The following is a 24,255-nucleotide window of genomic DNA, read 5'->3' as shown; positions in this document are numbered from 1 at the left end:
TGCTGCAGAGAAATACCTCTAGTCTTGTTATAACCATAGTGATGTTTCAGTTTTTAAATGTGAACTGCTTTGCCCTGAAGGTTAATGTCATATCTTTACATTTTAAGTAGGTTTCAGATATGGCTAATTTTTTTTTTTAATTTTAAAAGTTTCTGTAAATTGGACTTTCGCTCTATGTGGATTGAAATCACAAAACTTACCAATTGCTTAATAGCAGCCTATAAGAGAAATTTGGTATCTCACTTCTCATACTAGAGGCTTTAGATTTTCATATATTTCTGTTGAATGCTTTCTCTCAACCTAGATGAGAATGTGACATCCTCTCACAATCCCAGTCATCTGTTTTAAAAGCAAATATAGTTTAAAGAGAAAAATTACTTTTGGACATTGCAGGGATCAGTTGAACAGTGCTTTCCCTGCCCAGAACATATTGCAATCAGTCAGGCCAGCTGATGCTCGTCTTTGAAACATCTGAAATGGTGACTAGATAAAAGGTGTGAAATGTAACCTTAAAATGAGAGTTGCACCACATTACCTAGTCTGCTAGACTTGGAGGGTGGGGGATCTATTTTATATTTCTGGTGGAGATACCACCTAGGCTGAAGCTTAAGTGGATGTCTTAGTTTTGATGGTGGAAAAAGAAATATAAAATACAGCCCCGAATTGATGGCTTCCCACCTCCTTTCTATCAGTAGAATTATGTGGAACTTAGTATGTAGAACAAATGCGATAGCTGCTCAAAGGTAAGTGTTCCTGTGGAAGGAAAATCTGTATTCTGTTGATACATATTCTTTTACTCACTCTCGATCTGGGCATGATATAATTGCCGTTCTTTCCTCTCAATTACAGTTTATTTTCATTTAAGATTATAGCCACAATACTGATCCATAGAGTTGCAATTCTTTGGACAAGAGTTACACTACTTCTCGATAATTTGTGGGATTCAAATGCCTCGATAGAATACAACAATTGAAATATACTCATTAACACCATCAAATTATAGAGCTAAATACCTCAACCCTGTCATATTCTTGCTTATTTGGAACTAGAGGTGACATTTTCCTGGTAAAGAGTGTTATAAAAGCAAATTGCTGGAATCTGAGAAAAGACTTGTTAGAAAAAGAAACTCAGTTACTGATAACATGATATAATGGAAGGAACACTGGCTTTTGAGCAAGACCAACTTGGCTTTGAATCCATGCTCTGACTTGTATATACATGACTTAGAATTCTGAGATTTAATTGTGTTATCCGTGAAATGGAAAAGTTTTTTTTGAGGATGTAATAATGTAGAGACCCTAACAGTGTACATATAGTATTGATAGAACAAAATGATCTCCTTTTTGAGAGAGTTTTAGGGCTAACTACCAAGTTTTACGGCACAGTCCTCAAGATTACCCTTGTTTCTGATGTCGGTCACAAGCTCAGTAATTCCAAAAACTATGTAATTTACTTGGACTCACAGAACTCACTGGAAGCTGTTTTACTCATGGTTATGGTTTATTTTACATGGTTATGTAATAAGCTCCATTACATAGGCATGGTGTACTGATTGCCCACATGGTTGATCTCAGTCTCCAGGTCCACTGACACAAGACCCAAAGTCTCCAGCCTAAATCACATTGTGGTTTTTGGGTGTGGCCAATCCTACCCTAATATATGGGTGTGTCCAGCCTCTACCCTCAATTATATTGTTAGATTCTCCAGTAGGATCTGAGGACCCCAGGCAAACAAAGATTTTCCTATCAGGCCTAACATTCCGAAGGCCCAGAGATTACCTTCCAGAAGCCAAGGGTACAGGCCAGATCTCTTTGGGCAAGGCCAAATTCTTTACTACACATTTTTTCCTGAAAAATGTTTTGCATTCACTTTGTTAATGTAAATCTATTTCAAAAAGTCAATAATTCTTTTGCTAAAAATAATGTAGTCATTGTATTAGTTTCTATTGCTGTGTAACAAAATTTGGCAGCTTAAAACAACAAACGTTTATTATCTCACACAGTTCCTGAGGGTTACACATCCAGTAGGAGCTTAGCTGGTTGGTTCTGGCTCAGGATTTCTTGTGAGCTTGTAGTCAAGCTGTTAGCCAGGGCTTCAGTCTCTGAAGACTTGAGTGGGGTTGGAGGATTCACTTCCAGTCTCTCTCAGGTTGGCAAGAGGCTTCAGTTACTCATTACGTGGATCTCTTCAGGCCTGTTCACAGTATGGCTTTTCTCAGAAGGAGTCAACAAGATGGAACTTCAGTGTCTTCTAACCTAATCTTGGAAGTGGCATACTACCACTCCTATTAGTACTGGTATTCTGTTGGTCACAGACCAACCCTAGTACAGTGTGGGACAGGGTTAAATAAGTGTAGGAATACCAGGAGGCAGGGGTCATTGGGGACCATCTTAGAGGCTGGCTACCACAGTCACTAAGCACCTTTATTAAGGAAGTATTTATTTAGTGATTTTGTGTAGTTAGCATCTTACAGGAACATTATCCAACCATTTGAAATCAAGAATATTGAACATGCTTTAACCCTTTATTGGTCATTTGGGGTCATCCTTGTGAATGTTACAACAGGGGTGGTAAGGTATGATGAGACTCTTTGTCTTTATTCTTTAAGCCCTCTGGCTTTGCTTTTTGAGGGCTTAGTGGTTACTTTTTGTACCTTTTTCTTTTCCCCCGTCAGAAACTAGTTGTCACTTGCTTCCTCTTGGAAACACTTTCTTTGCTTCTGATTTTAACCAGTATCCCTGTGTCCAAAACTTTGAGAACTGAGTATCAAGTGAACTGAGTATCCTGTGAGAAGATCCTCCAGGCTTTCCTGTTGGAAAAGTGAAATTGTTTTCACTGCCTAGTCTTTGTGAAATATTTTGGCTTTGTGAAAGTTCTTTTTGGCTTTCTTCCTATCATTCAGATAGTTGAGGTTACCAGATAAGTGACCATTGGCTAAATGAGGTAGCACTGTGCAGTTTTTCTTTATTTTCTGCATTAAATTTTTAGTTACTTGTTTACCAGAGTAGACTTCTTGAGGTTATTATGCATAAAATTAAGGAAAACATCTTTGGTGAGTAAAGTACAGAGTAAAGAATACTCAGGGTATAAAAAACTGTGAAAAATACATGAAGGTTTTTCTTTCTGTTAGGTTATTTCTGACTGCAAAACTTAAATATTTGTTAAAACATTTCTAATTTTATAGAAGTACCACTATTTAATAAAATAACTCCTGATAAGGTTTAGGTTGGATTGGAATAGTTGTAAATTTTTTTCCTACCAACTCAATCAACTGACTGCCAAAGTAATTTTAGACATTGAAGAAATTGTAATGATGTCTGATGATAGAGAAAATGGCTGTACTTCACACTTAAGTTGCTATAGCATAATTTTAATGCATAATTAAGAGCAATAATTTTGATGAAATAACGTTTTTTCTCTTTCTAGAGACAAATGGAATCGAATTGGAACTTTGCAGAAGAACTGCTGAAAAAGTCCATCAGTGTTCAGGTACGCATTTAACGTGAGACGATCTGTGGGCTTTGCTAAATATCTGTGTTAACAGATTTTATTTATAAGAACCAAGCAAACTTAAAATTATTTAAATAACAAACTTAGTTTACTTATTAAAAACCTGAGATAGAATCATCATTCTTTGTTAATCAAGTTCCCGTTAGTGACTATCCTTTGAAGACTTTTATTTTTAAAACTGAGCTGCCAGTTAAAGGACAAAGATAATTGTCCTAGTTGGTGACTTTGACAAAATGTATTCAAAATAAGTAGTAGATGCTTCAGAACTATAAGCCATCCCTTGACTGAATGATATCGAGTCTAGGAGACACGATGAGGGAGATAGTGGCATTGGAAATTCAGCTGTATCCTCATCACAGCGGGAAGGTGACTTGCCTTGCTGAGCAATTTGTCTTACAGGCTTGAATCATACTCTAACTGATAAGGTCCTAGTTTCTCAGCCTTCGTTTCATACCTTATCATTTTTCTTTCCGCAGAGCTGTTAATGTAGTGCTTCATGGCCCAGAGGTCAGATTTGACCTACTTTTAAAATAGTTTTAAATGTGCATTTCATCACATCTTCAAACATACTATGTTGTAGTTCTGTAAAGTTTGATAATATAAGTTATGTGTGTAAGAGTTTAAGGGGAAATTTTAGTAAAGAATATTTTTTAATTTGAGAAATAGATTACTTTTCCATTGAGAAATAAAGATTGTTAAAAACTTGAAGACGAATAATAAAGAAATATGGTAATACAAGATTGTTCTTTCTCGCTCCCCCATAGATATGTATACATTATATATATAGGGTGTGTATATATGTATGTACCCACATACATACACACACAAACATACATTTATTTTGTAGCCATATCTTTGAAAATCATTTTAACAGCTTGAAATTTTCTTTTTCCTGTTATCTATATTAACTCTTAATTTTCTTAGGTGAAACATATAAGTACATTTAGTTATAATAAGAATCTTCTAATTATGATCTAAGAATTCTAGGTTAGAATGCCAAAGAGCTCTGTGTATTTAAATTGTATCAGAAACAACCATTATTATTATTCCAACCATTGTAAAAGTTTTTGTTATTACTTTTTTCTGTATCATTTTAATTGGCTTTCTCTTTTGTTCTTTTTGAGAACATATTGATTTAGTAACTCAGAAAGTTTCTTATATGTATTTTTAATTCAAGAATGTAGGGAATCACTAAATTGGTCATTGTTATTTACATCAGCTTTTAGTCCAATCTTAATGCCTTAATATAGCTTAAAACCCTCTTAGTGGGGCCAGCCCTGTGGCCAAGTGGTTAAGTTCATGCACTCCACTTCGGTGGCCTGGAGTTTCACTGGTTTGGATCCTGGGCACAGACCTAGCACTGCTCATCAGGCCATGCTGAGGCAGCGTCCCACATAGCAGAGCCAGAAGGACCTACAAGTAGAATATACAGTCATGTATTGGGGGACTTTGGGAGAAGAAACACACAAACAAACAAAAAAGATTGGCAACAGATGTTAGCTCAGTTGCCAATATTTAAGAAAAAGAAACCCAAACTCTTAGTTAAACTTCCTTTCGGCTCTAACAGTATGAGAGTTTATGGTTTTGTTCAGCTAGATTTTAAATTACAGACTATTTCTTGGCAGGCTCTAAAGGTTCATTTTCATAAATACCCATGCACGCATACTGGTCAAGGACACACAGGAGAGAGAATTCATCATCTCTCTCTTCTATAGAAAGTTTTCTTTTTGGCCAAGAGATTGAAAACCCTCTTCAAACACTTTTAGCTGCTTGAAAATGAATACTTTTTTCCCTTTGAATTATGACTCCCTATCATTTTGATTTTAAATGAAGGAGACTCATTTTCATGAAAAAAACTTTTCTTAGTTCAAATGTCTTACTCATAATGTGATAAAACATTTTGACACTGCATGGTATACTTTTACGATATAACTAGTATTTTAATGGTGACAGCTAAAGCTATTTTGAAGAAAAGTAATTCTTGGAAGTAGATAAGGTGACCATCTGGATTTGCCTGGATTCGGGGTTTCCTGGGATGTGGGACTTTGAGTGCTAAAATCAGGAGAGTCCTGAGCAAACTGGGACAGGTCAGTCACCCTAGAAGTAGGGATAGTAGCTGTTAAAAGAAACTTTCTTTGTGAATTTAGGTCTAGCATAAAGTCAAAGTAATACCTTTCCTGTGAGAGAATAGGTCATTGTAATGTATAGAAAGAAGTAGTCCATTCTGTCTAGTAATCTTTCAATTTTGTCATGCCTTGATTGTATCAGAAATTAGATTTTACAAGTAGTATAGGACTACTTGCTGGAGTTCCTGAAACCAATTTTGTGGGTGCAGCAGGTGGTCATAAAGAATAAATAATATGTTTGGATAGAGCTATTAGTTTGATTATATCTGTTTTTCCCCGTTGAGGTAAATTAAAATCTGACCACACTCATGTGCTTTGACTTGATCTCCAGCAGTGAAAGATCCGTTTTCAATATTTAAAAAAAAAACATATGTTTCATCTATAGAGCAGTCTTCAAATAAAATTGGTAGGCACTCCACTGTAGTTTTAATTAAGCAAATAATGTTCCAAATCTTTTTCTAGACAGACAGGATTTTCCAGAAACAAACATTGAGCTTTGTTAGTAAAGAGAGCATATATTGTCTAATTTTACTTAACATAGATAAAATTGAGTAGTTAAATATTTGCTTTAAAATCAATTTTTTCAAGATAATCCTATTTGGTATTTTTGAATGCTAATAGTAAACATTTGTTCTACTTTTAAAACATCATTATTGTTTTAATATGATACAGAGATTTTTCAGTTTTATGCTATGTACTTTTTCTTTTTGAGGAATATTATCCCTGAACTGATGTCTGCTGCCAATCCTCCTCTTTTTGCTGAGGAAGATTGGCCCTGAGCTAACATCCGTGCCCATCTTCCTCTCTTTTATATGTGGGGCTCCTGCCACAGCATGGTTTTGATAAGTAAGCAGTGGGTAGGTCTGCGCCTGGGATCTGAACCAGCAAATCCCGGGCCACTGATGCAGTGCACAGGAACTTAACTGCTGTGCCACTGGGTGGGCCCTTTTATGCTATCTACGTTTTAAAGCTTCATTATTTTCTGAGACCACAGAAACAATTTTCTAATAAAGGTCATGAAAAGGTATAAAAAGATACTCTATGCAAGCCTAATATTTTTTAAATATTATTTTCCTTTGTCAAAAATTTGTCAAGTTTAAGCCTTAAAGCAACTCAGAATGTGATTAGATCTGAATAACCTGGGACAGTAATTTTCTAATTACTAATTCAAAATCATATTTCTTGGGCAGAAGGATCTTGACTTGGATATTGAAATCTAACTCTTTTTATCCAATCGTAAAAATAAATCCATTCAGGCAGACTGACAGTTACTATTTAGCTTGAAAATAAATTTTATTCTTCTCATGCTTTCTGATAGGAAGGGTAGTTATGCATAGAGGAATTAACACTCAATTGTTAAATTGCCATTTCTATAGACTAACTAAGCTAAAAGAGTAAATGTTTTCATTTCTAGTTCAATAAAATAATTTGATTTATGGAATATACCCAAATTTAATATGCCTAAATTTGATTTTTCAAAATAAAGATAGGAGAACAAAATTCTCTTAGAGAGGACTAAAGCAGAGATGAGGAGCAGGCATTATGGAATATTCTAGGGTAGCTTTCTTCAGCAAATGGTTTATACACACTCACACAGCTGAGACGAGACTCCCAGAGAGCCCACAGGGTCTTGTGAAAAATGCAGAAGTTGAGTAGCACCAGCTCTGGGATTAAGCCAGGCAGCTTTAAGGTTGTGTTGAAAAGAGGCCCACAGACCTTCTACTTCATGAAAAAATCTTTAATCAGAGGGCATGGTTTTTGATGTCATTAATCAAACCTCTTGGTTTAGGTAGAGTTTCACCTTAACACTCACAAAATTGAAATATGTCAGCTCAAAGGATGATACTATGAACTTGTTGCATTTATTATTTATCAAGAATCAGCATTTGGCCTAAAGAAGTGCATTTCTCTCTTGCAGATAACAAAATCAGAGCTGTCCCTGTGCAAGCTCTGTACTCAGCACTTAAGGTACATTCTTTCAGTTAATGCTTGTGACCATCTTGTGAAGTTCCATTTTACACATTGAGAAACTGGGGCTCGAGGGCTGCAGGAGCTTGTCAGGTTCACACAGCTAGCTGGGAAGTAGCAGAGCTGGCATTGAAATCTTCATTTATCTTTACTCATTACGTGCTTCCTCAAAACAGTTGATTTTGTAGGATTCTTAATAAAACTTTATTTTTTTCATTATTTCCATTTTTTAAAACTTCTTTGCTGCTATGTGTTTGATTAGTAATCTGTTTTGGTTTCTAGATCTGTTATGTTCAGTCTTATGGAAAGCATCTCAATTTTCCATGCTTCCTGATTTTCGGTTTTTGGTTTTTTCCCCGCTAGTAAGTGTATGATGGGGAAAAATGTAAGGTAGGAAAAATTAATATACTCAAGTATTCTCAGATATTCCTCCTCACATTAGTTCAGCTTGATTGTTTTCATTATGAGCTGTACCTAAGATGTCTTTTGCCTCCTCTGCTCCTGACTATTATATTCTTATCTCTTTGGCTATCTGGCTTTGAAGATGGGCAAATCTTTTCTCTCCTTCATTCAACTGATGTGCACACACATTTTTTTGTGTGTGTAAGGAAGATTTGCCTTGAGCTAACATACGTTGCCAATTCTCCTCTTTTCTGGCTGGAGGAATATTAGCCCTGAGCTCACATCTGTGCCAATCTTCTACTTTGTATGTGGGTCACCACCACAGCATGGCTGATGAGTGGAGTAGATCCATATCCAGGATCCAAACCCAGGCTGCTGAAGTGGAGTGTGTAGAACTTCAACCACTCACCCACACATGTTGTCTTTTCTTTCTCTTTTTTTTTTTTTGAGAAAGATTAGCCCTCAGCTAACATCTGTGACCATCTTTCTCTGTTTTATGTGTGGTACGCCTGGCACAGCTTGGCTTGACAAGCTGTCCGTGCCCTGGATCCAAACCAGTGAACTCTGGGCCACCAAAGTGGAGTGTGCGAACTTAACTGCTACACCTCTAGGCTGGCCCCTCCCACACACATTTTTTTAAAGGGAATTTTTAAGAAAAACTAAGGGAAAATGGTTCAAAACAAAGCAATGGTTAAATATATAGAACATGAAAATATATTTTATAACAAATACTATGTGTCATTTATTATAGGCTAAAAAAAACTTACTCTTAAAGTCACACTCAACTGACTGATTACCTATCCTGCCAAAACTGTGGAGAAAATGGTATTTTCTAAGCCATTTCTTTTCGTTTTAATCTGCAGCCACTAGCAGGAAAATGAAGGGAAATTTATCTCCTTTCCTTTAACAAAAGAAAAGAAAAAATCCCCCAGGATGCTGTATTTAATTTCTTCTTGATTGGGTATAGTGGAAAGAGCATGGGCTCTGGCCTCACAAACTTTAATTCAAATCTTGGTGTGGTCAGTAAGAGCAATCTTGATCAAATCTGATGTCCCTTAAATGTTCATTCTTTTCCCTCCTGTTTTTGGAAGGTCACATAGAATGGTATGTACACCAGGCTTTGGAGTCATAAATCCTAGCTCTTTCCCAAGTGGACTTGGATAAACTATTTGTAACTTCTGAACCTGAGCCTTCTTTTCTGTAAAATGAAGGTAATAAAACTGGGATGGTATGAGACATACGTGAAACGTCACATAATGCCTGATACATAGTCCGTATTTAACCTGTTGTTTTGCCCAAACTTCATGTTTTTACAAGTTAAGTACCTTTTTGTGAATTATACATGTAAAATGAGTTTCAGATACCAAATAAAAGTAAAACTCTTCAAAATGAACCCAGTTTTTTCGTATACCCACTTTTTAACCTTGTAAGATAATAAAATTAGTTTGCTTTAATTCCTATCAGTACTATGCCATTGGAATGAGCCTAGGCCTAGTTTAACATTTTCATAATAAAATCAGAGAATGTTAGTGATGGACAGAACCTTTTCTCTTTGGTTAAATGAGTTTTATTGTCTGTGAGACAAGCTAAATGTCTTTCCCTAAGCCATACAGCTACTTGATGAAAAGAAGCACCAGAACTCAGAGCTCAGGTTTGTTCATGAAATGTTTATGTAGGCTCTTTGGTGAAGCAGGTACTATGCTAGGCCCTGGGGACATTATCCCAGCCCTGAGAGAACTCATAGTCACTTGAAGGCAGATAAACAATGTATTTGTTTAACAAGGTAAGTGCTATGGAGTGTTAAGAAAGGTTATTGTTTAGTGTGGAATTTAGGAAGTTTCTTAGAGGACTTGAAGCTTCATTGTGTTCTAAAAGATGAATGCTTAAAAGAATTGAGACCTTGTCAAAAAAAACTGCTCATGTTTGGTTCACTCTCATTCAATCCAAGATTGAACACCAAGATCACTGTTTTCTTATACACCTTTATATTACTTTTGTTAGTGACGCCAACATTATTGTGTATAATCTACCTGTTTTCTAAGTTTCTTAATATGCTCACTTCTAATTAGATTTTGTTACTTACCTTACCCCCCTTCTCCTGTTGCCATGCTCTACATTTTTTCCTTCTTTTTATTTTTATTCTGCCCATCACCTTTTCATTTTTGTCTTCTTCCATGTCTGCACTTTCCTCCTTAAACAATTTAGGTTACAACTGCTTATTATAGTCACTCCATCACAAACACCTTTAATTCCTTAGTCCTTACCTGTTTTAAACTTGGCAAAATCTACTCTTCTCCTACCCCCAGATGCCCCACACCCCTCGTCCCAGCTGAATATTGCTGGAGAAAATCATACAATCATTCTTACCAACTGCTCTAACTTTAATTCTTGATCAGAATCTCAAATGGCAGTCAGCACTAGAATGTTTGCTTTCCTACTCTCCAGAATGACTTATTTCATGGTTTCCTTTATCACATACTCTGCCCCAATCAACTTGGCTAAGCCTCTTACCTCATAAATCACTGAGGAAATAGAACCAGTCAGTTGAGACTTTGCATCTTTGGTGTCTTTGCACCTTCAGATTTCCCTACATGTCTGCTTTGTACTCACTCTCTCAGTCTGCTTTTCTGTTATATTGGAGGTGACCCTGTTTCTATCAAAGGCTGATTCCTTTCCCTGTGCACTGGATCTTGTCTCTTTTGATATGTTTAAGGACTTTATATATCTTCACTTCAATATCTCTACTTCCTCACCTATTATCTCTTCAGCCTGCCAGCTAATCTTCTGTCTCTGCCTTGTTGAGGCCATGAGTGACTTCTATATATTGTCAAATCTAAGGGTTCATCTTTCTTCTCATTTTAATCCTTCAGTATCAGTCAACCCTTTTGACCCCTGTCCCTGTCTGAACATTTCTCTTGGCTTCCATGGTGCCTTTCTTTCCTCCCTACTTCATGGTTACTGGTGTTTGCTTGTAGACTTCTCTCCTTTTGCTTGGTGTCTAAATGTTGGAATATTAAAGGGCTCTCAGTTCTGGATTCTTTTCTTTCTTCCATCTTTAATCTTTCCTTGGTTGATTTTATCTAACCTCTTGGCTCTAAAAACCACAATATGAAAGTAACATTCAAGTTTATATCAACGGCTTTGACTTTTCCCTTGAGCCTTAGATCCATATGTCAAATGGTTTACTTAATAACTCCACTTGGTTGCCCTGTGCACTCTTTCATCTGTTCTTCCCCTAGTTTTTGCTGTTTCAACCCATTTTCTTAAGGCAAAATCTAGGAGTTCTCTTTATTGTTGTCTTTCCTTCATACCTTAATATAAGTCATCAACAAATTCCATTGCCTCTGTTACCAAACATTATCTCTAAAGTTGTCTGCTTATCCCAGTCTTGCAGTTTCACAGGATTGCTTCCTAACCTTTTGAGGTGGAAGGAGAAGGAAATGGAAAGGAAAAAAGTAGACACTTTAATCTAATCTTCTGTGTTAAAATAACCATCCATGTTTGTTAAAAAGTGACACACCACTGACTCCCAGTCATTTGTTATTTATGTAAAGCTTACTATATACCACACACCTTCATACCTCCTGACACGTCTGCTTTCTACTTGACCTCTCAATCTCCTTTTCTGTTATGTTGGAAGTGTTACAGTTTACCTCTAACTGGTCTTCCTGCTTCTATTCCTGTCCCCTGTCTTTATTCTCCATGCATGATCCAGAGCGATATTTTTTGAAACAGTCACAGCACATCACTCCTATGCTTACAATCCTCTAGTGGCTTCTCAACATATTTAAAATCTGTACATCTCACCAAGACCTATAAAGCCTTAAATGCGATGTGGTCCCTCACTGTCTCTGACTTAATCCTACAATACCAAATTTACTAATTCAGGTGCTTTCCCTGCCATGAATGCTTTTCTTTCAGGTCTTTAAGTGGTTGGCTCTTTTTCATTCAATCATTTAGCCAAATGGGACCCTCAAAAAGGTCTTTCTATTCGTAACTCCTGATATAATAATGATCCACATCGTCTACCAGTTACTCTGCCACATTGCCCTGCTTTGTTTTGTTTTTCACAGTAGTAATAACTGTTTAAATTTATCCTGTTTTTGGTGCCCTCCTTTCCTTTTCTCCCTGAAAATGTAAGTTCTGTTAGTGTATTCATTGCTCTATGCCTAGTACCTCAGAATAGTGCCTAATATGTAGAAAGCTTTAAATAAATAATTGTTGAATGATTGGAATTCAGTGGTATGTCATGTCACTTTTTAGGAAACATGCATGGTTATTTCATCATAGAACATTACATTAAATTAAAGTGTCTACTTTTTTTTCTACTTCTTTCTCCTGCCGCCACTTCCAAAAAATCTTAAAATATCTGTAGTCTGCCAATCCCCTGGTTTTTAAAAGAGCAGCTCCGATAATCCCATGAAGAATTTGACCTAGAACTTAAGTGTTACCAAGTACTCTGGAGTTGTGTGCATCCTAATTATTAGATCATTTTTGCTACTTCTTTCTAGTTTGGGTTTCTTTTCCAGTCTCTGGGTTTCTACACTGTTCAATTGTAAAACACCTATTTTAATTTTTAAATACTTGAGTTAAAAGTTAAATTGAGCCATGTAATTTTCATTATCTGAATATATTAATGATCTCTAAAGCAAATTTTTAGAAGTATATCTTATCCTGACATAGACTGTCTGGTCTGAAGATGAGAATGGGTATGATTTGATGGTAAATATACATATTCTTTTTGGAAGATTATTTGGTGCACTGTCAAGTGATAATATTCATGTCGCCAGAGCCCATTCACTTCCTCATGATTTCACTTCATGTTTTAGGATGGTATACTAGAAGAGCAATTACGAATGTGTCTTCACTGTTGTTTGACACTTTGTGATTTCTGGGAGCCAAACATTACAATCGTCACTGTTCTCTGGGAATATTATAGTAAGAACCTGGTGAGTAAATAGCATGTGAATTTGTTCTAGGAATCTGAAGAATTTGTACATGATATTTGAGGAATGTTTTTATTGCTTAATTATGAATAATTTTGGATTTTCCTAAAATAGTTAATTTTGTAAAGTAGATTAGAATATCTCAAGAATAGTTTGATCTTTCACAAACATAGTCTGTATAGCATTGACATAGGGAATAGAGCATTTGGTGTCACTTTTCTCTTAAGAGTGAGAGTAAGCAGAGTAGCCAAATTGTACCAGAAGGATATTTTTAAAAGTCCTCATTTATAAATGTTTTCTAACAATTATTGATTGCTTGTAACACATTGAGCAATTAATACTATCCTGAATAAGACACAGTCTTATTACAGGCTGAGTGGCCAGATATGCTTATCTTGTGGAAAAAATGTTATAATACTGCAGAATGTCAGAGGAGGGAGTATAATCCAGTTTATGGACTTGTGGAAGACTTTATGAGGTCATAATTTTTTAACTTGACCAGGGGAGTGAGTGGAATTTTCCAAGTAGAGAGAAGAAGAGCATCTAAGCAAAAAGAACATTATGGACAGATGTGTGGAGACATCTATTCCTACCATGTTAAATAGTTCTGAATGATAGGTCTGAGATGACTGTGGAGAAAGACAGGAGATAAGGCAAATAGAGAAGGTATTCTGGGGCCAGATCATCAAGGGCTGAATAAAATAGGCCATTGAGTTATGATTTATTCAGGAGATGTTGGAAAGCTGGGATGTAACTTATTAGGTATGCGTTTGAGAAAGTTTTTTCTGAAAGTGATGTAAATGAATTGGGTACAGATGAGTTAGTAGTCCAATGTAGTAGAATAAATAGATAATCTGGTGAGTGAGAACTAAATTGGGGACAGTGGATTTAGAAAAGAGAGGATAAATTTGGAAGATAAAAATTTTAAAGGTGGATTTAAATAATTTAGTTCCCCATTGTGTGGAGAGAAGATTTGGAACTTTTGGGTTCTGGGTAAATAGTGAAGCCCTCAATCAAGATAAGAAAATGAAATGAAAGATTTACAAGTAAATTACGAGTTTAAGTTTGTATGTAATGGAGCTTATTAAAAATGAGAAAGATGCCTTTCTCTGAAGCATAATGTCAGGCTGATTGGAAAAATGACTGATGCTAGTTCTGAGGCAGAATGTGTACAACATGAGTCTAGAGTATCTTGTCATACCTGAAAAGAGGTAAGATGTCAAAGTAAGCTAGACTCATGTCAAAAGGACACAGGACCCAACTTGAAGGAGGTCCCATTGCCCAATGCTGGATAAATTTGAGCATAAGAAAGAATAATGACTACTGTGGATTAAACATTCAAATATGTTTAAATCCTTGTGTTTATGATACTTTTAGAAATGTTTTTCTGAAGAAAACCCTCATTATTCTGAAAACTCTAGATAAAGGAAAATATAAACTATATTTTAGAGTAACCAAATTTCCAATGAAGTAATTCGGAAGAAATGATAGCATTAGAAAAATCAGTATTTTGTACATCTGATGAAATAAGCCTTCTGGGCAATGATCATCATTGGCTGGTAAAACTGTTAAATAAAGGGCTGGTGAGGATCGTTAAAATGGATAGATCAAGCTGACAACATGATGAATCTTAACATCACAAAAAGAATGACAATTGGAACTTAGTGCCTCCTTGCTAATTGCGATAGGAAGTACGCAGTACTGCCAATGAAAGATTCTCACCAAAAAACTCGATCTGAATGTGATCAGTCCTCTAGATACAGCCACCAATTTACAGAAGTGATAAAAGAATACACTAAGTGACACTAGGGAGATACAAGCAGCTAAATCCAGAATGTAGGAAATTCTACAATAAATGACCTGATATAAAAATAAATGATATGACAAAAACGTTGAGAAACTTATAGAATAAAAGAGCTTTAAGAGACAGCTCGACCCAATGCAATATGTGGACTTGGTTTGTATCCTAATTTGGACAAATCAACTGTTAAAAAGACATTTTGGGGATAATCCAGGAATCTGAACATCCCTTGAAATTGTGTGCTTTTATGGAATTCGTGTTTTGCGGGGATTTGTGGTAATAGCTATGTAATTTCTGTGATTCAGGTGAGTCAAACTTTTAATGAGCTCATTGGGATTTGCAGCTTTCCATTTTTGTTTACTCAAAGACCTAATACTTGTTTTCTGTCTTTCTTTGCTTTTAGAATAGTTCTTTCAGTATATCTTGGCTTCCTTTGAAAGGCCTTGTAAATATTGTTAAGTCATCCTTGTCTATGCTAGAAATGGTGAAGACCTGCTGTTGTGATAAACAAGATCATGACCTGTATAAGTCCAACAGTAGTTACACCATTTTCCTTTGCATTTTGGCAAAAGTTGTTAAGAAAGCAATGAAGAACAATGGCCCTCATCCTTGGAAACAAGTCAAAGGAAGGTGTGTGCCTTATCTTTCTTTGTCAAGAATGTTCACTGATATCTTTGGAGTAGTATTTTTTAAGTTAACTTGTGCTTGGAGGTCTTTATGGTTTACACATTTAAAATATATTCCTTAATGTAACAGCAAAATGTGGAGTTTTTGGATCCTGCCAGTTTCTTATAGTAAAGAACAACCTAATATCCATAATTTGTTGAGGATTTTAGTTTTTTATCTATCTCATCAGTGTGGAAGATTGAACTTTCATATATTAAATGCCAGGGATATTAGAGAACTGTTGTTTTTCTTGCCAAAATTAATTGTAATGTTATTATGTAATTCTTGGCATATGTTTTATTAAAAATTATAGAAATAAAAAACATCTCCAAATCGTACGTTAGCGGGTAATAGATTCACCCTAAAAACTTTGTGTTCTTTGAGCCCAGTAGTCCCACAAGCTCTGCTTCCTTGAATGACAACTAACAGTAGAACCAAGTAACACTAATGTTCTCATTTGGGGAGTATGCTCAGTTTTCATTTCTGGTGTGGTACCGTGAACTTTTGGTCACGTTCGTCTGTTCTCTTTTTCTAAAAGTTTTGCTTAGGAAGCAGGTATAATTTTTAATTGTCTTCCCTTGTTCTGCATCCTTTGCCAATTAAATCCCTTTTCCTAGGCGTCTTTGTGCAGGACACTGTCGTCTACCAGTTGCTCAGTTTATGTGGTGGGAGCTCTCACAGCAGAATACTTCTTATTCTAGGTCTGGACTTCTCAAGAATCACCAAATGAAATTCCTATTTGAGTCCCACAAATTATAATTCTTGTAAGGCTATGATATTAGCATGGATTTTTTTATTTAGAATATTCTTTTTTTTAATGGTGGCTTTTTTGTTAAACCTCCAGTAATTAGGTGGCTCAAACAGTAGTTTTTTCTTTTGTTCTGTTTACCGGTTTATTTTTGAATCTTAATTCATTTTATGGAAGACATAATACTCAGAACTTTATTGCTAGAAGAAATCATTGGAATTCATTCAATAACAAGTCTAGATACTATATCCAAGCACTATAGTGGACATGATGGGGGATATAAAAATAATTAAGCAGATCTTTATTTTCAGGAGCTTATCAGCTCTATTAGTTCTTTATAAATAAACATTTAACCTGTCATGAACATTAATCATTTCTATCTTGAATAAACCAATTATAGTTACCAAATTTAACAATCTGTAAGTAGGATTCAAGATGAATGGTTTTCAATTCTAATCTCTTAAATAGTACATCAACTATTAAATTATATTAAGTAGTATTGAGATTTTTTAAATGGCTAGTCTTGGACATTTGAACGCTAACAATTTTTCTTTGTCAGTAGGTAGAAATAATTTTTCCAGCGCCTTGAATTGTCTTAGGGTGTAGCAAGAGCAAGTCCTTTTGAGTGGCAGAGGAGAAAGAGTTTAAGGAAAATTATTATATAAAATTGCCCTGTTGAGATTTTTGTAAAGCTCATCAAACTGTACTTAAAAGATTTCATAGTCTTTCTGACCTGTCAATAAAAATTAGGGTGATGGGGGGACCAAAATAATAGGAAAAACCGTGTACTGTATGAAAAGAACATTTCTCCTGTCCTTTGGGGAAAGCCACTGAATTCTTTGATTCACTTATAGACGATTTGCTGCATGACTGAGAATTATGAAGGTAGGGGTATTCTGTGAGTTTGTTTTCTAAGTAGAAAAAGTGATATGGTAGGACCAGAATGAGGAAGTAGCTAAAAATTTCAAGTACTGAGACTGTCGTAATCATTGAGTGAAATGTTATTTTGAAAGATGGATTTTTGTGAGTGAAACAGTTTTATTCAAGCAAGTTTTTGTGTTTTACAGAATATATTCTAAATTCCATCAAAAAAGAATGGAAGAACTAACTGAAGTTGGTCTGCAGAACTTTTTCAGTCTTTTTTTACTGTTAGCAGCTGTTGCAGAGATAGAAGATGTAGCAAGTCATGTTTTAGGCCTTCTGAATTTCCTCAAGCCCACCTTTATAACGTCTTCTCTCATTTGGAAGGGTCAGATGGCCTTCCTCTTGATGTATACCCAGAAAAATCTGGACATTAGTGTTTTGGCTGAGAAATTTTCAAGTGCTTTCCGGGAGAAAGCAAAGGAGTTCTTGGTATCTAAGAATGATGACATGGGACAAAGACAGACTCTCTGGACACTTCTTTCTATCTATATGGATGGTGTTCAAGAAGTGTTTGAGACTAGTCATTGCTTGCATCCTTCCCATGAAAAACTGCTGAATGATGGATTTAGTATGCTTCTGCGAGGTTGTCAAGAATCTGAACTTAGGACAGTATTGAGCTTTCTACAGGCTGTTCTGGCCAGAATCAGGTATGTTTTTCAGTAATCTGCTAATGTATTGATTTGTTTTATATCACCACCTATGTTGATTCTATATTAGTTTTCCTTTTGACATACTCATGAAATCCAAATGTAGAAAGAGTTGGTTTTACTGCTACACTGGCATAAATCAGGAGTTTTCAAACTGTTCTTTCAAGCAGTAGTTCTTCAAAAGAAAGCTTATGTGCAAACACGTAAGCTAAACTCAGAGCAGCTCTGGTGCAGTCCTGGAGCTATGCCTCTTAGCCTCTCCCTCCCTTTCTACCTCTCCTGAAAGAGTATTACTATCCAGAGATATGTTTCAAATGTTCTAAGCAAGACCATGAGCTCAAATCTGAGGTGGCTTTTATTGAAACAGACACAATTTTGTGCCCATAAATAGGTTTCAGCCACACTATACCGTTAAAAAAAAAAGTAAGTTTCTTTAAATATTTTGCTGCAGAGTTGTAGCCTCAGCTGCATGAAATACTTCCAGCTAAAACAGTTTATTCTGAGATTAAGATAGGATTGTTCTAGGGGCCCACCCAGTGGTGTAGTGGTTAAGTTGGCACGTTCCGCTTTGGCAGCCTGGGGATGACAGGTTCAGATTCTGGGCACAGACCTGGCGCTGCTCGTCAAGCTATGCTGTGGTGGCATCTCACATAAAATAGAGGAAGACTGGCACAGATGTTAGCTCAGGGAGACTCTTCCTCACACACACACAAAAAAAGGCTTGTTCTATTTATAACACCAATCACCTAAACAAAACTTATTCTTTTCAGATTCACTTAAAATATTCAGATATACTCAGACCCAGACAATAATGGATAAGAACAGTGGTTGTCACATTTATTCCCTTTAAGGCCCTTTTCACATAACAGTTTTACCTTTGAAGTGTGTGTTAAGAAGTTAGATACTACCACTCAGTGTAGTTAGTTGCTGTCACCAAAAAATTGTGTAAAAGTTATATATCGAAATATGATTTTATTTGAAACCATGTTTGAAATTAATGAAGAGACTGCTTCCCTCTTCCTAATACATTACAAAAGTAGCATCTGTTTTTCAAAGATACTAAGCTTGATAGAATTACTAAGTTTTGGGAATTTATTCATTACCAATTTTAATTATTGCTAATTTACTTAATTTGCTTTAAGTTAGGCTGTGTGTTCATACTGATTAATCCACAGGTTTTCGCTCCTTGTTAGGTTTTATGTACTTTTTATATTCATTGGCTCTTAGAGTTTAAGTTCTAAAGGTTTAGCTAGAGTTCTTGATCATGTAATCATCCCTTTATCCTCCAATGTAAGCCATATTAAAGCACGAATCTTACAGCTCTCAAATTTTTAAATGGATGGATAGGTGGATAAGTAAATGAATAACCAACTTCATTAGAAGAAGCTTTTGCTAAATCTGGGTCTTATCCACAAACCACATTTGTTTGTTTTTAGTCCAGTAGATTTTATTAGCAGATATGACACTTTTCCAAGTGCCAAGTTCATTTTATTTGTTCACTTTTCAAATAAGTGATAAGTAGTATTTCCTTGTGCTTCCTGGGCAAAATTAGAAATTTCCATATTTCTGGTACCATTTTGAGTTTGTTTATTTATACAGTCATGCACCGCATAGTGATGTTTTGCTCAACAATGGACCGCACATGTGACAGTGGTCTCCTAAGATTAGTATCATATAGCTTAGATGCATAGTAGACTATACCATCTGGGTTTGTGTAAGTGCACTCTGATGTTTGCACAATGACGAAATTGCCTAACGACGCGTTTTTCAGAATGTATCCCTATGGTTAAGGGGTGCATGATTGTATTTGTATTTGTCTCAATATACCAAACAAGAAGGAAGAGGAGGTTGCTGATCTAAACCATCCTGGTGATGAGGAGCTGCAGGCTTCAAAAGGTTTAGGGGACAAAGGAGTAGAAAATGAAGGGAGAGTATGGGCATCTTGAGAAGAGGCAGTTATGGAAACCAAGAGGCAAAATCCATATATCTTTCTGCCTTTTTCCGTTGAGGATGGATAAGCCCCTTTTAATCATCTTAGCAATTGTATTTCTTCTTACATAGGTTTTTTTTTTAAATAAAGATTCATCTCCTACAAATACTGTTAATTTACTTTTTAGTTAGAAGTTTTGGGAATCTTGTTTTGGTATTAAAATTTTCTTTAAATTGCAAATATAATATAGTGTCATGGTAAAAATGGTGAAAAAAAAATGAGATATAAGATGACAAGTAAAAGTTTCTCTTCCTTTCTTACTTAGTGTTTCATTATATGGCTGTACCAAACTTTATTTAACCAATCCCCAAATAATGGAAATTTATATTGTTTGTGATTTTATGTTATTATAAACACAGTTCTATTTAACATTTTTATACGTGCATTCTCTCTCTACTTGTGGAAGTATATCTGGAGATTAATTCCTAAGACTAAATGGGTATATTTGCATTTTAAATGTGGATGGATATTACCAGATTTCCTACAAAAAAACATTCTTACTGGTTTTCAGTCTCCCTAGTAGTGCGTGAGACAGCCTCCTTTCTCGTTTTTGGATTAGCGTAAGGAGTATATTTAGAAAATGTGAATTCTAGGATAAGTAAGCAGAGAATTTTGTTAAAAATGTTAATAGAAACTTGATATTAGAGGAATGAGACTTATTTTGAATGTTGGGGAGGTTTAAAAATGGAAATTCGAAGAAATAAAATAGGAAATTATTTTTTCTTTATTTCATACTGTATTCATTTACTAACTCCTTTTTGTCTTTAACTCCTAACTGAAACTTGTATGGTCATTATTCAGAAGTAGTAACTAGAAACACAAGAATAATTCTTGTATTCTTAAAAGATGTAAAGTTTACAAATACTATCTCATTTATTTCTTTACCAACCCTGTCATCCCTGTTTATAGATGAAGCAATGCTAACATGGAGACTTTTTGTGACTGACCTAAAATAATAGTTAAATTTCAGAATCAACTCAAATTCTAATCCACTGTACCACAGCTGCCTTCTTACACCATCTGTACAATAGTTTATAAATAACTAAGCAGAAACTAACTATACCACTACATTTTTATAAATTAGAAGGTAATTAAATGAATGAAATCTGCAAAATGTTTGCAAACCTGAAAGTATTACCACGAGTCATATATACTTCCAAGTGCTTTTACCTTTTATTTTTACTACTAAAGAAAGGGTAATTGCTTATTAAGGACTTTTGATTACTTTGTTTCTATAATTCTGCAAGTTAATATTTTTTTTAATGAGTCAGTTGGAAAAATGAATCACAAAGAGGTCTGGAGACAAGTAAATCACATTTTATTTACAATAATTTATCTTTGATTTATTAGTACCATTTCAACCATCTAAATTTCATTTCTTGTAATAAAACCGAATTTTTGCTCTTTAAATTCAATTTAGGAGAAGTCCTTTAGCATTAAAGCCAAAGCTTTCAGGAACGTTGGAAAAATATTACTTGGAAGTACATTGTAAGCTATAAGGCATCTCTGTTCATGAGCAGGGTCACTATTCAGAAGTACAGAGGTAGGAATCAAGAGGCATAATGAAGACTGTCAATTATATAAGGTGAAAGTAAGTTACATTTATATTAGGAGTTTCTTTTCAGACCTGGTTTGACTTTATAGTTTGCTATCATCTGGAGCAGGAGCAAAGGAGTGTGTTGTTCATCTTCAGGACTAAACTATGAGAAAAGGACACAAATGTTTATGTTGATAACATTTGATTCCTTGTACCAAACGTTTATTTTTGTTTTTGTTTTATATTGTTCGACTGTGATTGAAAACAATTGCTATAAGTGAATATCAAGTGATGTATAACTTCTGTTACCAAAATTATGGAGCAGTTTTAACAGGTAGAAGTATGAGGTCAATGTGTGAATAAGAACAGTGTAGAAATGTGTGGGTCTTTATTAAGGCTGTCATAGTTTAGGCATTGTCATGTTTTAAATTTCTGAAGCTTGCATAGTAACTTGAACACAGTTCTTCGGTGAGACTGATTACAGTATGTAATAAGAGGGACTGTGACTTGGATGGTTTTGTTTTATTCTGTCAATCTTGAGCGCTTCCAAGGCAGATATTGTCAAAACAGACTTGCTTTTAGTTTGGACCGTTTTGGGGAAGGGCCCCAGAGATAATTCAGGACTGTTTACCTTAAAAAGAAAGAAAGAAGGAAGGGAGGCAGGGAGGGGAAACACAAGAAAAAGTCCTTTAGGTATTTGATCATAGAGATGTGTTCCTAATTTCTTAACCCCAAATCTGGAACTTCATTGAAGATCTTTTCATAGCAGTCTTTTAAGTATGCTATAATATTAGTGCTATTAATATTATTAGAAACTTCAAAAACATTTTGGAAAGTTGTTAAAAATTAAAGCCTAGGTGCTTTTTTTTTTCTTTTACGTTAAGAATAGAGCTAAATTCTTTGGGTTTTGGTTTAGATGGGGAAGATAGGTTACATAGATTGATGATATTTATTCCTGGCTGCATCTCTGACAAGGGAAAGAATGAAATACTTTACCATAGCAATCTCTTCTGTTTTCAAATTCAGGTGGGAATAAAGTACCAGTCCTTGCATAAATGTGTGTGTGTTGAACTGGGTAATAGTTTTTATAACTGTATGACAGAGAAATTATAGGTAGGAAGGAACTAAGATCACTGATTAAAGGGAGAAGCAGCTCCCTCTAGGCTGTTAAGAAATAATAACTTCATATGCCACTTTCTGCTAACTGGAGCTGATGGCTCACCAGAGCATTCTTTATTGCTGATTAAGTAACATTATGAAAATACTGACGTGGTTATGTTAACTAAATGCCTCTGTGTTTAAAACTTGGAATGTCAAATAGTTTTAGCAGTCATCTTTAACATTTCACATTACCTTTCTGGAATCATATTTCTAGTTCTCACTTGCTGTTATTCGAGGTTAATATAAAAATGGCAGTCTTTCATTTGTGGAGTTAGGTGTAGCCAAAAGCTTTTCTTTAATTATATCCATTCATGCTGCTATAGTTAAGGGTCTGTCAGCATTTCCATTATAAACCTCCATTTTCAGGGTTTTATAACACAGCTATGAAAATTTGCTCTGGGCAAAAGCTTGACATACAAGGCCTCACGAGATTCTCTCTCCTCCCCATCCCCCCTTTTCATTTTTACTGAAGTAAGGGTGAGTGATTTCAAAATGCCTTTTGGCATCTGCAAATATCATTTGGAGTTTAAAAAGAAACAATAAATTTTCAAGCTTTGTACCTGTTTGTTCTACCACTTAAGGGAGGTTGTGGACTTACGAATTTAAGCCAAATGGATATTGATCAACTGACATCCTATTTTGTATTAAACAAGAGCCTAGTTTCAAAGAAATCTGAAGGCAGTTGAAAACTTGCCTAAAATGTTAAATGTTGAGACAAAGAAATAGTTCACAAGGGATGACTGCCTTTTTTTGATATTCTGTGTGCTCAAGTACAACTCCTTAAAAGATTAAGACTCTTTTTCCTGGCTTCAGAATACATTTTGGAAGTACATATATTTTTAAATCCCTTTTCTTCTTTTCCCGTGACCTTAGAAGGTCATCTATTTGTATATATCTGTTTTGACATTTGAAATGGATGTGTGTGTGTGTGCACGTGCACGCAGAAGAGCTGTGTTTATTATTCCCTTCAAATATTTTCCATGCTCAACAGTTCTGGTTATTTTAATCTTTATTGGTATGGTATCACTTAGTCTAAACAAAAAAAATTTTAAGATCTTTCTTTCGGTGAGAGAACTAGGAGTTGTCTAGGTAGGGAAGGAGGTGGTACAAGAGGAAATATTCTCAGGAGGGTTTGTGTATGCCAAGTAATTTACATGACTTTTCAGGAAAAATAGAAAGGATACTTTTGACAGCATGCAAGCCTTTTCCTCCTTTTGTTGCTGGGTGTTCTGTTAGTATGAATCGGGTTACAGCTTGTAATTATTGAAGAATAGTTTACTACAAAACATTTAAAACTGGATATGATTTAAAAAAATAATCAAATCACCAGTTATTTGTTTGCATAGTTATGCTTGGTATATACCAGATTGCCCAAAATATCTGCTGATCTGCTGTCATCATATGTGTGTATATATATACATACATATATATATTTATATGTATAATATGACATATGATTTAATGCAGATTTTGATTTTATTGGATGCAAATTTGGGGGCAGTGTTCTAATCATTTGGGGGAGAGAGCACATGAGTATGCCCCATGGAAAAATGTATTTCCAGTTTTTATTTGAAAAATCAAATAGTTGCTCGCTAACAGTGATCCATCTATCAGTTTTGGTTGATTCAGAGAAAGCATAAGCATCTCTAAGAGAATCTAATATAAATCTTAGTATTGGGGGAATATATAAAATAAAGATTTTTTTCATCATTAAATATGTCATGTATCTTTCAACTGAGATTTTACATATATACTATGAATTAGTATTTTGATCTTATTTACTCTTTACCAGGCTTGAATTTTGCAAAGTGTGTTTACTATAGCCCTTT

General features: G+C 35.2%; 1 protein-coding gene across 5 annotated transcripts in view; it reads left to right on the top strand.

Annotated features, from left to right (window-relative positions):
• MMS22L (MMS22 like, DNA repair protein) overlaps positions 1–24,255 on the top strand; it is a 124,588-nt gene that overhangs the window by 29,660 nt on the left and 70,673 nt on the right. For 4 of the 5 annotated variants that reach the window (XM_008515934.2, XM_070556704.1, XM_070556707.1 and 1 more), the window contains 4 exons: positions 3,427–3,489; positions 12,836–12,955; positions 15,157–15,383; positions 17,235–17,738. In XM_008515934.2, the coding sequence (XP_008514156.1) occupies positions 3,427–3,489; positions 12,836–12,955; positions 15,157–15,383; positions 17,235–17,738 (914 nt within the window). The remainder of the gene's footprint in view (positions 1–3,426; positions 3,490–12,835; positions 12,956–15,156; positions 15,384–17,234; positions 17,739–24,255) is intronic. The other variant, XM_070556706.1, reaches the window with a different exon arrangement.

Source organism: Equus przewalskii, chromosome 9 (genome assembly GCF_037783145.1).
Source record: "Equus przewalskii isolate Varuska chromosome 9, EquPr2, whole genome shotgun sequence".
NCBI lineage: Eukaryota > Metazoa > Chordata > Mammalia > Perissodactyla > Equidae > Equus > Equus przewalskii.
Note: the sequence above shows the minus strand (reverse complement) of the source record. Positions and strands in the feature narration are given on the sequence as shown.